The following is a 15989-nucleotide window of genomic DNA, read 5'->3' on the forward strand; positions in this document are numbered from 1 at the left end:
CACTGTGCTCCTACCAAAGAGCTTCAGTTTGTCCTCTGGGTTACACCATCGTTGGAAATTTCTCTCTATGTACCCTATCAAACCTATCATAATATTGAACACCTCCGTTAAATTATCCACCAATCTTCTTTGCTCGAAAGGGAACAATCCCAGCTTTTCTGAAGTCTGAATTCATGAACTGCTAAGGTTCCAATCAGTGGCCCTTAAACACAAACGACTAGTCTCATTGACACCTGAGTTTCTCTAACAGGCAACGTAAATTTAATAACTGTTAACGGACATCTACCCCAATCGATTCCTAAACGTGAACCATTGTTAGGATTGAAAATATTTACCCAGTGAGTGTCAGAGAGTTTCCTCTGCCCAGTGACTTCTAGCACAGACCAATCCCAGCATTCACCGCGAAACTCCACGGAGAGGGGTCAAATTCAACTCAATCTAAGCGAGGACTTTTTAATGCAAAAATATATTGCAGCATTAATTCGCTGGTCGGAATACACTTCTCTCTTTTTTTTTTCTTTTTTTTAAGTATAATAATGTCAGTGGGATCACGTGATCTAGGTTTGTAGTGTGCCGCGGGGAGGGATGGGATTTGTAGTTTGAAGGACGGGATGGGGTTGTCCCTTTCTGACCGGATCGGACTTGCCGCTGGGATGGAACATTCGCTCCGTTCCAACCGTTGCATTGTAACCGCCGCCGTTTGGCTCTGGATTGTGTTCATATTTCATAAAGCGGAGAGTCGGCGGAGCGACTCCGGGATCGACACACGGACACAAGTGGCATCATCAGCACCCAACATAGTGTTGGTCACTTGTGACTCTTTGGTAAGGGGAAGTTTGGCTGAAATCAGCCAGGGTTCAGCATTAGGAGAGTGAGTTAACACTTGGTGACCAATTCACACTGTGTGAATGAAACGCGCGTACTTGTGGTTTGTTCACGAATTTATTCCCTGCATATAGTGTAAGTGCTGAGGAGTCTCAATACACCTTTTTATCTGATAAGCAAAATACTGCGGATGCTGGAAAAACTCAACAGGTCTGGCAGTTCACTGTGAAGAAAAGTCATATTGGACTCGAAATGTTAATTCTATTTCTCTCTCCACTGATGCTGTCAGACTTGCTGAGTTCTAGCGTTTTCTGTTTTTATGTCACCTGTTTTATTTATTGGGCTATGGTGAGGTAAGATAGTCGGTTCATAACGAGGGGGTGCTGTAACCCAGTGATTTATCCTAATAAATTGAATCTTTTTTTAAATTAAGACTAGATAGGGAGAAGATTTATGAGGCATGAGAAAGTAGACACCGGGAAAGACACTGATAGTTAACAGGCAGGTGGAGTCTGCCAGCTCCATCTTTCTTGATTTTGAAAATTGGAGGGGCATATTGGAGGAGCTACCCATTGGTAGCTGAATCAGTATCACCACTTTAACACTATTGTCCAAAGTCAAAATCGCTTCCCATTATACTTTCAATTCCTGAACCAAGTATTAGGAGGAAACTGTAGCATTTTCTGTTTAAAAGTGCAGTTAAGTTGGTCTAATGGTGGGAAAATCCTGACCAACCACGTTCCTTGACAAAGTGACTTCTTGAGTGGACTTTTTCTTTATTGATTCACAGGATGTGGGTGCCATTGGCAACACCGGCATTTGTTGCCCTTTCGAAGATGGTATGAGCCACCTCCTTGAACTGGTGTAGGCACATCCAAGGTGTTATTCGGAAGGGAGTTTCAGGGTTTTGACCCATTGACAATGAAGGAATGAGGACAGAGTTACAAGACAGAATAGTGTTTAGTGTCAAGCGGAACTTGCAACTGAAAGTGTTCCCATGAATCTGCTGCCCTTGTCCTTCTAGGTGGTAGAGGTTGTGGGTTTCGAACATGCTGTTGAAGTAGCCTTGGCTAGTTTCTGCAGTGCATCTTCTAGATGGTACATACAGCTGTCACTGTGTGCTTGTGGTGGATGGGGATTGATCAAGCAAGGCATTTGATGGTAAGGGATTCAATGGTAGTCATGTTGTTGAATGTAAAAGGGAAGTGGTTAGATTTTGTCTTATTGGAGATGGTCATTGCCTGATACTCATGTGGCACAAAAATTGCTCACTACTTGTCAGCCCTGAATGTTGCCCAGGTCTTGCTGCATTTGGGCACAAACTGCATCATTTCTGAGGAGTTGCAACTGAACACTGCAATCATTAACAGACATCCCCACTTCTGATTTATGATGGAGGAAAGATCAGTGATGAAGCAGCTGAAGATAGTTGAGTCGAGGACACTGTCCTGAGGACCTCCTACAGTGACGTTCTAAGGCAGAGGTGATTGACCTTCAACAACCACAACCATCTTCCTATGTGCTCAGTATGATTATGGTAAGCCCGACAGTGTATTGTACATGGATTTTCCAAAAGTGGTTTGACAAAGTTCCATGTAAATGACTAGTAGTTAAACTTCATGCTGTAAACTCTGTGGTAACTTAAAACCTTCTGCTTTAGAAGGTTGCTTTATTTTTTTGAAGCCTCACTTCAGTGGCTTGAGCACCTAATCCAAGGGCTGACATTTTGGTACAGTACTGAGGGAGCATTGTGTTGCCAATGATGCCATCTTTTGGATGAGATGTTACTCTGAGGTCCCCATCTTCCCTTTCAGATGGGCATAAAAGACCCCATAGCTTTTTACAAAGAAGAGCAAAAGTCATCTTCACGTTCTGGCTGATGTTTATCCCTAAGTAAACACCACCAAGAACAAATTATCTGGTAATTTATCTCTCTGCTCTTTGTGGGACCTTACTATTCGCAAATTGACTGCCACAGTCACAGCCATTCCTACAATGACTACATAAAAAGCTTTTCATTAACCGTGAAGTACTGAGAGATGTAGTGAGATCATGAAATGTACTGTAAAAATGCAAATTTGTTTTTTCCTGTCAGAAGTAGAGACAGGAAGTACTGAATAGGCTATCCCAGTACTGTGTTGGGACCACCTCTGTATATAATTAATATAATTGACCTGGAGGCGATGGCGTTGTGGTGTTGTTGCTGAACTAGTAATCCAGAGACCCAGGGTAATGCTCTGGGGACCTGGGTTTGAATACAGCCATGGCAGATGGTGGAATTTGAATTAAATAAAAATCTGGAATTAAAAGTCTAATGATGACCATGAAACCATTGTCAATTGTTGTAAAAACCCACCTGGAAAGAAATCTGCCATCCTTACATGTGACTCCAGACCCAAACGCCCTCTGAAATGGCCTAGCAAGCCACTCAGTTGTATCAAACTGCTACAAAGTCTCAAAAACGGAATGAAACTGGACAGGCCACCCGCATCGACCTACGCACTGGAAAGGACAACGGCAAACTCAGTACAGTCAACCCTGCAAAGTCCTCCGTGCTAACATCTGGGGGCTGTCTCACAGATTAGTCAAGCAACAGCCTGACATAGTCATCCTCATGGAATCATATCTTACAGATGATGTCCCAGACACTACCATCACCATCAGCAGAATTACAGTAGTATACAGTCAGGAGGGAGATTCCCTGGGACTCCTCAACGTTGACTCCAGACCCCGTCAGGTCAAACGTGGGCAAGGAAACCTCCTGTTGATTACCATGCACCGCCCTCCCTCAGCTGATGAATCAGTGCTCCTTCATGTTGAGCACCACTTGGAGGAAGGAAGCACTGAGAGTGGCAAGGGTGCAGAATGTACTCTGGGTGGGGGACTTCAATGTCCATCATCCCAAGAGTGGCTAGGTAGCACACCTACTGACCGAGCTGCTATACTGGGTCTGCGGCAGGTAGTGAGGAAACCAGCAAGAGGGAAAACCTACTTGACCTTATCCTCGCCAACCTGCCTGCGGCAGATGCATCTGCCCATGACAGCATCGGTAGGAGTGACCGCTGCAGTTGTTGCAGAGGTGAAGTCCCGCTTTCACATTGAGGATACCCTGCATCATGTTCTATGGTACTACCACTGTGCTAAATGGGATAGATTTTGAACAGATCTAGCAACTCAAGACTGAACATCCATGAGATGCCGTGGGCCATCAGCAGCAGCAGAATTGTACTCAAACACAATTTGTAACCTCACGGCCTGGCGTACCCCCACTCTACCATTATCATCAAGCCGGGGGGAGAGCAACCCTGGTTCAATGAAGAGTGCAGGAGGGCATGCCAGGAGCAGCACCAGGCATGCCTAAATATGGTGAAGCTATAACACAGGACTACTTGCATGCCAAACAGCATTAGCAGCAAGTGATAGACAGAGCTAAGCGACCTCAACGGATCAGATCTAAGCTCTGCAATCCTGCCACATCCAGTCGTGAATGGTGGTGGACAATTAAACAACTCTCTGGAGGAGGCGGCTCCACAAATATCCCCATCCTCAATGACGGTGGAGCCCAGCACATCAGTGCAAAGATGAAGCTGAAGCATTTGCTACGATATTCAGTCAGAAGTGCAGAGTGGATGATCCATCTCGGCCTCTGCCGGTTATCCCTAGCATCACAAATGCCAGTCTTCAGCCAGTTTGATTCACCCCACATGATATCAAGAAATGGATGAAGGCGTTGGATAGTGCAAGGCTATGGGCCCTGACAGTATCCTGCCAATAGTACTGAAGACTTGTGCTCCAGATCTTGCTGTATCCCTAGCCAAGCTGTTCCATTACAGTTACAAAACGGGCATCTGCTATGTGGAAAATTGCCCAGGTATGTACTGTACATAAAAAGACAAGACAAATCCAACCCAGCCGATTACCGTCCTATCAGTCTACACTCTATCATCAATAAAGTAATGGAAAGGGCCATCGACAGTGGAAGTCAGTCATCTCCGCTCCAGGGCATTGCTGCAGGAGTTCCTCAGGGTAGTGCCCTTGGCCTGATCATCTTCAGCTGCTGTCAAGTGGCACTTGCTTAGCAATAACCTGCTCACTGATGCCCAATTTGGGTTCCGCTAGGGCCATTCAGCTCCTGATCTCATTACAGCCTTGGTTCAAAAATGGACAAAAGAGCTGAACTCCTGAGGTGAGATGAGAGTGACTGCTCTTGACATCAAGACTGCATTTGACCGAGTGTGGCATCAAAACCTGGAGTCAGCGGGAAAACTCTCCACTGGTTGGGGTCATACCTAGCACAAAGGAATATGGTTGTGGTTGTTGAAGGTCAGTCATCTCCGCTCTAGGACATCACTGCAGGAGTTCCTCAGGGTAGTGCCCTCGGCCAAACCATCTTCATCAATGACCTTCCATCATAAGGTCGGAAGTGGGGATGTTCACTGTGCAATGTTCAGCATCATTTGCGATGACTCAGATACTGAAGGAGTCCAGGTCCAAATGCAACAAGGCCTGGACAATATCTAGGCTTGGGCTGACAAGTGGAAAGTAACATTCGCACTACACAAGTGCCAGGCAATGACCATCTTCAACAAGAGAGAATCTAACCATCTCCCCTTGATGTTCTGTGGCATTACCATCACTGAATCCCCAACTATCAACATCCTGGGGGTTACCATTGGCCAGAAACTGAACTGTTCTAGCCATATAAATACTGTGGCTTCAAGAGCAAGTCAGAGGCTAAGAATCATGCAACAAGTATCTCACCACCTGATTCCCGAAAGCCTGTCCACCATCTACAAGGCACAAGTCAGGAGTGTGATGGAATACTCCCCACTTGCCTGGATGAGTGCAGCTCCCACAACACTCAAGAAGCTTGACACCATCCAAGACAAAGCAGCCCGCTTGATCGGCACCATGTCTACAAACATTCACTCCCTCCACCACCTACGCGCAGTAGCTGCAGTGTGTACCATTTACAAGATGCACTGCAGGAACTCACCAAGGCTCCTTAGGCAGTACCTTCCAAACCCACGACCACTACCATCTAGAAGGACAGCAGATAGATGGGAACACCACCACCTGGAAGTTCTGCTCCAAGTCACTCACTATCCTGACTTGGAAATATATCACCATTCCTTCACTGTCGCTGTGTCAAAATTCTGGAACTCCCTCCCTTAACAGCACTGTGGGTATACCTACACCATATAGACTGCAGCAGTTCAAGAAGGCAGCTCACCACCACCTTTTCAAGGGCAATTAGGGATGGGCAATAAATGCTAGCCCAGCCAGCTAAGGCCCACATCCCGTGAATGAATTTCTAAAAAAAAATTCTGAAAATGTTAAAATTAATTAAGTCTGCAGATGATACTAAATTAGCTTGGGCTGGATGAAGGAGGCAATTTAGAAATGACAGTATAAATCGGAGAAATGAATGGGCAGAACAGAGGCAGCCAAGTGTAAAGTACTGCACGTAATGAGGAATAATGAATAAAGCACATGCTCATGAGTGATGTTGAAATAGCTATAGATGAAGCCAAAACAGATCTACGTGTCTTCTGGGATTACACATACCAAGCTAGTACAGAGCCACAACCAACAAAACTAATGCACTGTTGAACTATCTAGTGAAACCAATAGAAGATGAGCTAGATGGAATTGGGGACCAACTGTACAGTCCTCTGATCAGATCGCACATTGAGCATTGTGCCTACTTCTGGAAATAAGTGAGACATTCAAACCTTGGAGGCAGTAAAAAGAAGAATCATGAGGCTGAGCTCAAGGTGTTAAAAGTTAAAATTGCATAGAAAGATTGGAGTCTTGGACTCAGGCTAGAAAGAAAGTATTTGAAAATTGTCTATGTCGCATTTTGTATATTTAATGGAATGAAAAAAGTATACCTAAAATTCTAATTTATAATAAATTCTGACACTAAGCCACAGGGACACGGGTTTGAACTAGTAAAACAGGGCCTATTTTGAATTATACATTAAAAGAACCCATTGTGTTATTTGAAGACAAGGTAGTGTGCCTCGTGTCTTGGCCAATGTTCTTCACTCTGCCATTGTTCAATTTCTGTGTTTGCTTAATACAAGTTTACCAATCTCTTATAGGACTGGTAAACTAAACATAGGTCCAGTTTATTTGAAGATATAGTACAGGGTTGATCAGTCAGATTTGCTATAAAGATTCAACAGCTATTGTTAACAGGAAAGTACATTTGTAACTCCTTCGTACCACATGTTGCTAGCTAAACTGAAAGCTCCTCTGCACAATCTGTTGGTCACATAGATTGCATCCTGGCTACTTAGTCATCAACATATTCTCTCTCCAAGCGAATATCACAATAGCCATCACAATCTAAAGCCAGATTATCTGGTTATTTATTTGATAATCCTGTATGAAAAATAACACATTTAAGGCTTAAAATTTGACATAATTGCTGAAAAGTGAGACATATTGCTAAAGCTTTTTGTCTTGCACTCATCAGGACAAACGCATGAATGTTCAAAATTTGGCATGAATGTTCAAAATTTGGCAATCAGAGCAATTAATACTACAGGAGAAAAGGGAGCTGATTGGTTGGCAAGTCAACTCTGGTTGAAGCATTGCCATGGAGAAAGCAATGGTGAACTATAGGCTGCCCATGATTCCATCACCATTGCATAGTAGCGGTGTGAAACGACTTACTTAACCTGTTCAAATTTTTCAGATATTTAACCTTTTCTAGAGTACTTTGTAGGAGACCTGGCAATTTTCAGATGCAAAGGTTGGCAGCTTTGGGCCCATTTGTGAATTTGCGCAATATACAGTGAACAATGATCTGATCAGGATAACTTTTTTCCTGCAGGGTAGCTTTGATGTGCTCCTATTTCTGTCTCGAGCTTGCTGTTAGATGATGATTCCATGATTGTACAGCACTTGCTGAACAATTCTGAATTTGTTAATAACCACACAGACAACAAACTTAAGATAATCAGTTGTGCTTGTAACGTGGCTCATTTACGCTTGCTAGAAATGACATACATTCATATATGGGGACCCATTCCCTGAAAACAAAAGGAATATGCTCAAGCCTGCACTTTTTTTCAATTACCTGGAAGCTTGGGGAACCTATAGTTTTCCATTCTTTCTCCATGGCAATGCCTTGGCCCATCAGAACTGACGTGCCAACCGATCAGCACCCCTTTTCTCCTGTAGTAGAAATTATGATCGTTTGAAATTGGGCATTCTTGCATTTGTTTTGATGAATGCAAGGTGAAAAATTTCAACATGTTTCTCTTTTCAGCAATGTTCAAGTTCTGTACTACCAAGCAACTGTTTGACATAATTGCAACATTAATTCTCTAATTGGAATATAATTGTTTTTGAATCCTAAAAATATCCAACATCTTATAAGAGGATTGGAAATGTTATTAAAATTATAATAACTTGATAACAATATGTTTTCTAATATTTTTCTAATTTTTTTCTAGGATGGAAGATTGACATTTGGACCACAGAACCAGACAATTAAACTTTCCAGCATAAACTTTATGAAAGAGAAAGGTGCTGTTTTTCTCAATGCCTACAGCAACTCTCCAATCTGTTGCCCTTCTCGAGCAGGTATGTTTTTTAAAAAATAATTTTACAAAAAATTCCTAGGTATTCTGAACCCATTGTAGCTTTACACACTATGTATGAATGTGGTGTGCACCATATTGAGAACATATTGATCCGTGCACTTAAGTTCTCAGTTAACAATTTACAAACCGCATTTGCGTCATGGTGGGGGTGGCAGTCAGATAATAAACCAGCCACTATCTCAAAAGAAATCTGAAAAGAAGATCACATAGATATCAATGTTCCTGTTTTCTGCATGACAGCAACAGATTGAGGCTTTCCAGCAAGTTAGCTGCCAAGCAAGGTGTAATGTGGCAAACCTATACAATTGGAGATAAGTGGAAGCATATGATAAGAAACTATGTATCGTGTAATAAAAACAAAATGCTGGAAATACTCTCTGTGTCTGGCAGCATCCGTGGAGAGAGAAACAAAGTTGACATTTCAGGTGGTTGAGCCTTATTTAAAATGTTCTGCTTTGGATTTCTGCTGTTGTCCTGGTCAAAGTTCACAATTTATGGTGGAAGTTGTTGGCTTCAGGAAGGGGTTATTGTGACTTCCTTCTTTCCCTTACACAACACCCCTTGAAATAAATTATATGTAGTCACACATTCACTTTTTCTTCAGTGGTATCACCAGATGTGCCTCTGCCTACACCAGTGGTTCCCAAATTTGGGTTGCATCCCTGGATGGGGTCACATTTGGGGTCATGAGCTGCCCCTTCTCCGAGCAGCAATGGCGACTGTGGAGAGGAGAGGAGAAGTCTCAGTCTGGAGGCACTGACAGGACAGCTCTGCACCCACGGACCAATTCCACCAAACAGCACCAGGCGGACAGTGAGCACTCTTTAACTTGAAACTCTTATAGCTGAGAGTGCCGTGTGGGCCTGGGATATTTGTGTGTCAATTTGGCGCAGAAATTGACTCTGTCGGGGGTGCAGTGACAAACTGGGAGGTCATGGGGAAGGTGAGTGGCACCTTCAAACTTTGTTTCTGCTCCTGTCTGCCTGTTGTACGTTCTCCTTACTCCAGGCCAGTGACTCTGCTTCACGGGCACTGGCAACTAGACCAAAAGGAGGGAAGAGAAGAGGAGCTGCTGAGTGAGTGACCAAGTAGGGGGAGGCGGTTTGGGAATTGGGGCTGCTGAGAAAGTGAATGTTTGGGGAGATGGGATACTGAGTGATTGGATGGGGTTGAGAAGAGAGGCTGGTGTGTTTGTGGAAGGGTGATAGGAGAGGGGGTGTGTGTGTGTGTGTGGAAAGAGTGATTTACAATGTGTGTGGAATGTGGAGAGCTTGGCTGAAACCTACATGAGTACTTGAAATAATATTTTTACAAGTACTTTAAAGACAGATTTTCATGCTTATATGACATTGTTATATGTTGCTCTATAATACGTGAACATTAATTATATACTAAATGTTACTATATTGCTTTATTGGTGTTTTGTTTTTGCTGGTGTCTGGGATCATGTTAATTTTCAAGTGCTAAAATGGGGTCACATTGGCAAATAATTTGGGAAGCACTGGCCTACATTGGAGATTCCCACCCAGAGGAACAATGTAGGAATTTCTTATCCCTAAACCTACCTCTATGCTAATGGTTTTGTTTTGGATGGACTGAGGCTAGATTCTCAACAAGCCTTTCCAGGATTTTCAATGTAAAGCCAGGACTCGGCATATCTATGTACTGGACTTCCTTGCAACCTTTGGTACACTCTCACTGAAGTTATGGTGGCATATGTTGGAGGTTCTGCAGATTTTTTGACCCGTGTATGTCCAGTAGAACTAAAAGTAGAGGGATGATATAAGGTTCAAGGTTGCCTAGCCAGTGTTTCCAGTGGTTTGTTTCTTTCATTTCTGGGATATGGGTGTCACTGGCTAGGCCAGCATTTATTGCCCATCCCGAATTGCCCTTGAGAAGGTGGTGATGAGCTGCCTTCTTGAACTACTGCAGTCGATGTAAACCTGCCAGTACTAGAAATAGCATAAAACACTAGGCTTCTTGTTTAAAAAAACGATGATGTATTAAACAGGAAGTTTCTGTTGCAATAATTTCTCAGTGAACATGAATAGCTTTATTTTAAGGCTGTTGACCCATAGTGAATTGACCACATTTTAAAAAAAAAATCTCCACATGTGTATCTCATACCACAGGTTTATTTATCAGTGGCCGTTTTTCTTAAGCAATCATTTAGAGGCAATGTGTACCACCGCCAGAATAGTTTTTACATGTTTACAGATATGTCCCAATTTTGTCCTGGCTACATGTCAGTATTAAGTTACTAACTTTCCCTTTGCTGCCTTGTGTACATCTAGCTTCTGGTCTGCCCTCTCCTCCTTGTTCAGTTATTGTATCTTGGATGATTAAATGCTCTTTTATGCTTTCTCTTTTGCGGAACTTTCTGATTTGAGCAGTAGCACCTATAAACACAAACTTAACAAGCTGAATTATCTTGGAGAAAGAAAATAGTAACATTATCAAATCTCAAGCAACTTCATAAGCTATTGGACTTTAAGACCACTTAGATGAATGTGTTAATGTTGATTTCATTGAATTGAACAATTATTTTTAATTGCATTTCTATAGTGCCTTTAACATAACAAAATATCCCAAGGTGCTTTGCAGCAGTGCAATCACACACACATCATAGCCAAGCTAAAGAGCTTATTGAGAGGGATCACCAAACCTTTAAATCAAAGACAAAAAGAAAAATTGCTGGAAAAACTCAGCAGGCCTGACAGCATCTGTGGAGAGAAAGAGTTAACGTTTCGAGTCCAGGTGGTTCTTCAGAACTAAATCTCTCCTTCCAACTTCTCTCCTTTGCCTCCACCTATCACTGGCCTTCTATCCAGCTTCATCTGTCCCACCCCCTGATACAGTATATATTTCACCACATTTCTACTTCTCTTTAGTTCTGAAGAAGAGTCATCTGGACTTGAAACGTAAACTCTTTCTCTCCACAGATGCTGTGAGACCTGCTGAGTTCCAGCAATTTTACCATTTCCATTTTCATTGAAAATCTGGAGACATATAAAATGGCCAGCTGACACAATCTCACTGACTTATCACTCACAGTCAAAATTACTCCCAAAGGGTTTGGCATTGTTTACTGAGTCTCCCATAAAGGCCCCACTTAATTCACATCAAAGTAGACTTTTAAAACTCTTATTTGCTTATATACAAGTGTCAAGAGCACAAGCATTTGGAGCAGGAGTAAGCCATTTGGTCCCCTGAGCCTGCTCTGCCGTTCAATAAGATCATAGCTGATCTGATTGTGGTCCCACCTACCTGTCTGTCCCCCATAACCTTTGACTTCCTTGTCAATCAAAAATCTATCTTAACTCAGCCTTGAGTATATTCGATGACTCTAACCCCCACTGCTCTCTGGGGAAGAAAATTCCACAGACTAACAAAGCTTGAAGGGGAAAAAAAATCTCATCTCCATCTTAAATGGGGAACTCCTTATTTTTAGTGTTTCAAGTTCTAGTCTATCCCATAAGGGGAAACATCCTTTCAGCGTCCACCCTGTCAAGTCCTCTCAGAATCATATCCATTTCAATAGGAACATTTCTCATTCTTCTAAGCTCCAATGGGTATAGGGCCAACCTGCTCAACCTTCCTGCTTAAGTTCCAGGAATCAGTCTAGTGAACCTTCTCTGAACTGCTTCTAATGCAGTTATATCTTTCCTTAAGTAAGCAAACTTAAACTGTACACAATACTCCAGATGTGTATAATTGTAGCAACACTTCCCTACTTTTATACTCTATTCCCCTTGCAATAAATGCCAACATTTCCATTTACCTTTCTAATCACTTGCTGTGCCTGCACACTAACTTTTTGTGATTCATGTACCAAGACACCCAGATCCCTTCATACTGTAGAGTTCTGCCATCTCTCTCCATTTAAAATAATATACTGTTTTTCTATTCTTCCTGTCAAAGTGGACAAGTTCACATTTTCCCACATAATACTCCATCTACCAAAATGTTTGCCCACCCACTCAATCTATCTAAATGCCATTGCAGACTCTTTGACCTCTTAACATACTTTCTTACCTACCTTTGTGTCATCAGCAAATTTAGCTGCCATACATTTAGTCTCTTCATCCAAGTGATTGATATAGATTGTAAGTAGTTGTGGCCCCAGCACTGATCCCTATGGCACTCCACTAGTTACAGCTTGCCAACCTAAAAATGACCTATTTATCCTTGCACTCTGTTTCCTGTTAGCATGGATAAAGGTCTGGTTAGCTAATATGTTAACCCCCCTCCCCCTCCCCAAAATCATGAGCTCTTTTTTTGTGTGGTAACCTTTGATGTGGTACTTTATCAAATGCCTTTTTGTAAATCCAAGTACACCACATCTACAGGTTCCCCTTTAGCCACCTTGCTTGTTACTTCAAAGAACTCTAATGAATTAGTGAAACATGCTTTCCCTTTCACAAAACCACATTGACACTGCATTATTATTTTCTAAATGTCCTGCTATTACCTCCTTAATAATGGATTCTAGCATTTTCCCTATGACAAATGTTAGGTTAACTGACCTATAGTTTCCTGCTTCCTGTCTCCCTCCTTGAATAGCAGCGTTACATTTGCGATTTTTCAAATTCACCAAATTTGTTTTGTTATGGTAGCTCATGGTATGTAGTATATTTTGAAGTACATGCCTTGGGGTTACAGACTAAAGAAGATAGATTCGTCAAAAAAGGTTGTATGTTCTGTCCATCTGGTTGGAGTGATTTCTGCATGTATGGACTACATTCATTGATTACAATGAATGGACACTTCCTGCAAGTTCTATTCATACCATATGAGGACCAAACTGGCTGAGGCACTGACCTGGTAACAGCCAATTAAATGGTTAATTTAGATGGTCTGCAGTGAAATGACCATTCAGTGCTTACTGTCTTTGAATTATGGTTCATCAACAACAATTTATATCTATATAACAGCTTTAATGTAACAGTGTCCCAAGGTGCTTCACAGGACCATTATGAAACAAAGTACAAAGGAGCTATTAGGTCTGTCATGTCCACATAGTTGTAACCACGAATTTATAGAAAAATGGACACTAATTTTCTAAAACAACATTGAATGGACAACCTGTATTATCCTTAAAAGAGAGGGAGCGATTCATTGATAAGACGTTGCATGCCTTCTTGAGCTTTCCCCTTGCTCTCCCATCTTCTCCCCCTTTGTCATCTGCTCTGTTTCAAAGCCAGCTACACCTTGGTGAAGCAGGGCTCACCATCGTGGGTAGCCCAGTGCACCCTCTCCCCAGCTGTTGCGGTCAAGGCTAATCATCTGTAAGTAGGCTTTCAGGGTATCTTTGAAATGCTTCTGCTGGCCTCCCTGTGATGCTGGGAGTAGGGAATGCACTTCAGAAGATGATCGTTCAGCATTCTGATGCATAGGACCTGCCATAGGCAGAGCTGGTGGTATGTCTTGAGCTTTCTCGGGTGTCGGTGATATGCCACTCAGATTTTGCAGCCGTTGAGGCTCTTCTCAACCATGACTCAATGGTCTTGAACAGTGCTCTTGATTCTGTCTACCAGCATCTACCCTTTCCAAACCTCTGACCCTGGACGAAATTTGCTGAGCCATTGCACAAGCCAAAAGCAACAAGGCTGCCTTGTTGATACCGGATGGTATCCCAGCTGAGGTGTATAAGCTTGTTGGGGATTCAGTTGTGCACAGCCTATTCTTTCCCAGCAAATCTGGCATGAAGCGAGACACCCAGAAGATCTAAGGATGTCAAAATTGTCCCAATCTTCAAGAAGGGAAACAGGGCTGAATGTGACAGCTACTGAGGCATAGCTGTACTCGCCACCGTAGGCAAGATCCTTGCCAGAGTACTACTGGGCCGCCCACTCCAGGGTGACCAACCATCCCAGACTGAGGTTTATCCCATAATCAAACCTACTGTCCCATGTCCCAGGCTGTAGCTTGCTGGGATGCTGCTTTTCATGTGTTTCAGACATGTAAAGTTCATGCATGTAAATACCACTAACTTTCTCAGGTTCCACTAGCATCTCCCTGTCCTCACAAGTCCCACCCCTCCCACCCCAGTCTGCCCGTACAGCCCCCCCATGCCAAAGTGTCCCTTAATCTTTAATTTTTCCTTGAGAATTGGTCACCCTGGTCCACTCCCACTTGCAGAAGTCGTTTTCAGAACATCACAAGGCACGATGGTTCTGATTTTTACCATTCAGCAGATGCAAGAGAACTGTCACCAACAAAACCAAGCTCTCTATATGGCTTTCATCAACCTGATGAAGGCCTTCAACTCAGTCAACTGGGAATCTGCATTGTAAGAAGATGAAGTTAGGGGTGTCAAGTGAACTCCTTCCTTGTCTGCAAGTATACATAAAACTGCCCAAGGCTGGAAGAAGCCTGCTTGTCTGCACAGGACATTAAAATGTAAACTACCTTTTCGGGACGTTAATTGAAGAGACATTAAAAATGTAACTGATTTCTCCAATAGAATTTCCAGCTACTATTGTCTAAATGTCCACCCAGACTTAGTGGTTGCAGAATGAAATTCCACAGAAAGCGTGTGAAAGAAAATCACACTCTCAGAAGAAGGTACAAATTGCTGAGATTCAAATTCCATTGTGTGATAATGCTGTAGTCGTCAGGGACCATTTATGTGGACAATGAGAACTCTGATATTATGGTCAACTGACAGAAGTCAGCTGTGATAAGAAACACACATTGTGAGAGCACCCAGAAGGGCAGCCAGTTTGGGAGATAAAGAGGCCACAGAGGAAGGAGATCCTGCCCAGCAAAGGAGAGGACCTTGCCTAGAATCCTAACAGGCAGAGAAGTGGAGCTATCCTTTTACCTGCAGATTTACAGAACCAAGCTACATCTTTGCCACAGGGGCCCAACTACCACTTCGACTGGAAGAAATCCAGAAACCTACTATTTCAAGGGGTAAGCCGCTGTGAATTCATTGGCAGAAACTTCCAACCTCCGTTTTGTTCAGTGAACCTAAAAGATCCCAGTGGCCTTCAATGTTTCTAGCTTCCATCTCAAAAGACAGTGACTTTTTTGGATTCTTAAAGCCCTAAGTGCATCTATCTTTTTTGGAATCACCTTTGTGTATTTTGTGTAAACGAGTAGTACAAATGTTGCTGCGATTATATTTGGATGTTGTGAAATGAAACGTTTTATGCTTTTAAACTTCCTAGAAAATCTGTTGTGTCCATTCTTGAATGTCACAGCAGTCGGGTTAAAACAAACACATCTTGGTGAGGGTAGGTGAGAGGTGGGGAAAAAAAAAGGGGCATCATCCTACCATCTCTCCCCTGTCTGTAAAGAGTCAGATGACCAAAAATGTGAACAAAGTGGCAGGTTTTAAGAAGTGTCTTAAAGGAAGAAAGTGAGGGAGAGGTGTAGGAAGAGGCTTCCAAAGCTTGGGGCTTAGACAAAGGAAAGTATGGCCACCAATGGGGAAGTAATTATAATTGGGAATAGACAAGAGGCCAGAACTAGAGGAGTGGTTGTGGGGTTGGAGGAAATTACAGTGATAGGGAGGAGTAAGGCCATAGAGGCATTTGA

General features: G+C 42.8%; 2 protein-coding genes across 2 annotated transcripts in view; one reads left to right on the forward strand and one right to left on the reverse strand.

Annotated features, from left to right (window-relative positions):
• The window catches only part of skic3 (SKI3 subunit of superkiller complex), a 111788-nt gene extending 111385 nt beyond the window's left edge, over positions 1 to 403 (reverse strand). The window contains exon 1 of the mRNA XM_078565414.1: positions 336 to 403. The gene's annotated coding sequence lies outside the window, so the exon portion shown is untranslated. The remainder of the gene's footprint in view (positions 1 to 335) is intronic.
• Positions 404 to 593: 190 nt separating this feature from the next.
• Positions 594 to 15989, forward strand: part of arsk (arylsulfatase family, member K) — a 94028-nt gene continuing 78632 nt past the window's right edge. The window contains exons 1-2 of the mRNA XM_078565427.1: positions 594 to 824; positions 8295 to 8424. Coding sequence (XP_078421553.1) covers positions 612 to 824; positions 8295 to 8424 — 343 coding nt within the window. The 5' untranslated portion in view covers positions 594 to 611. The remainder of the gene's footprint in view (positions 825 to 8294; positions 8425 to 15989) is intronic.

This window comes from Cetorhinus maximus, chromosome 2, assembly GCF_964194155.1.
Source record: "Cetorhinus maximus chromosome 2, sCetMax3.hap1.1, whole genome shotgun sequence".
In the NCBI taxonomy this organism is placed as follows: domain Eukaryota; kingdom Metazoa; phylum Chordata; class Chondrichthyes; order Lamniformes; family Cetorhinidae; genus Cetorhinus; species Cetorhinus maximus.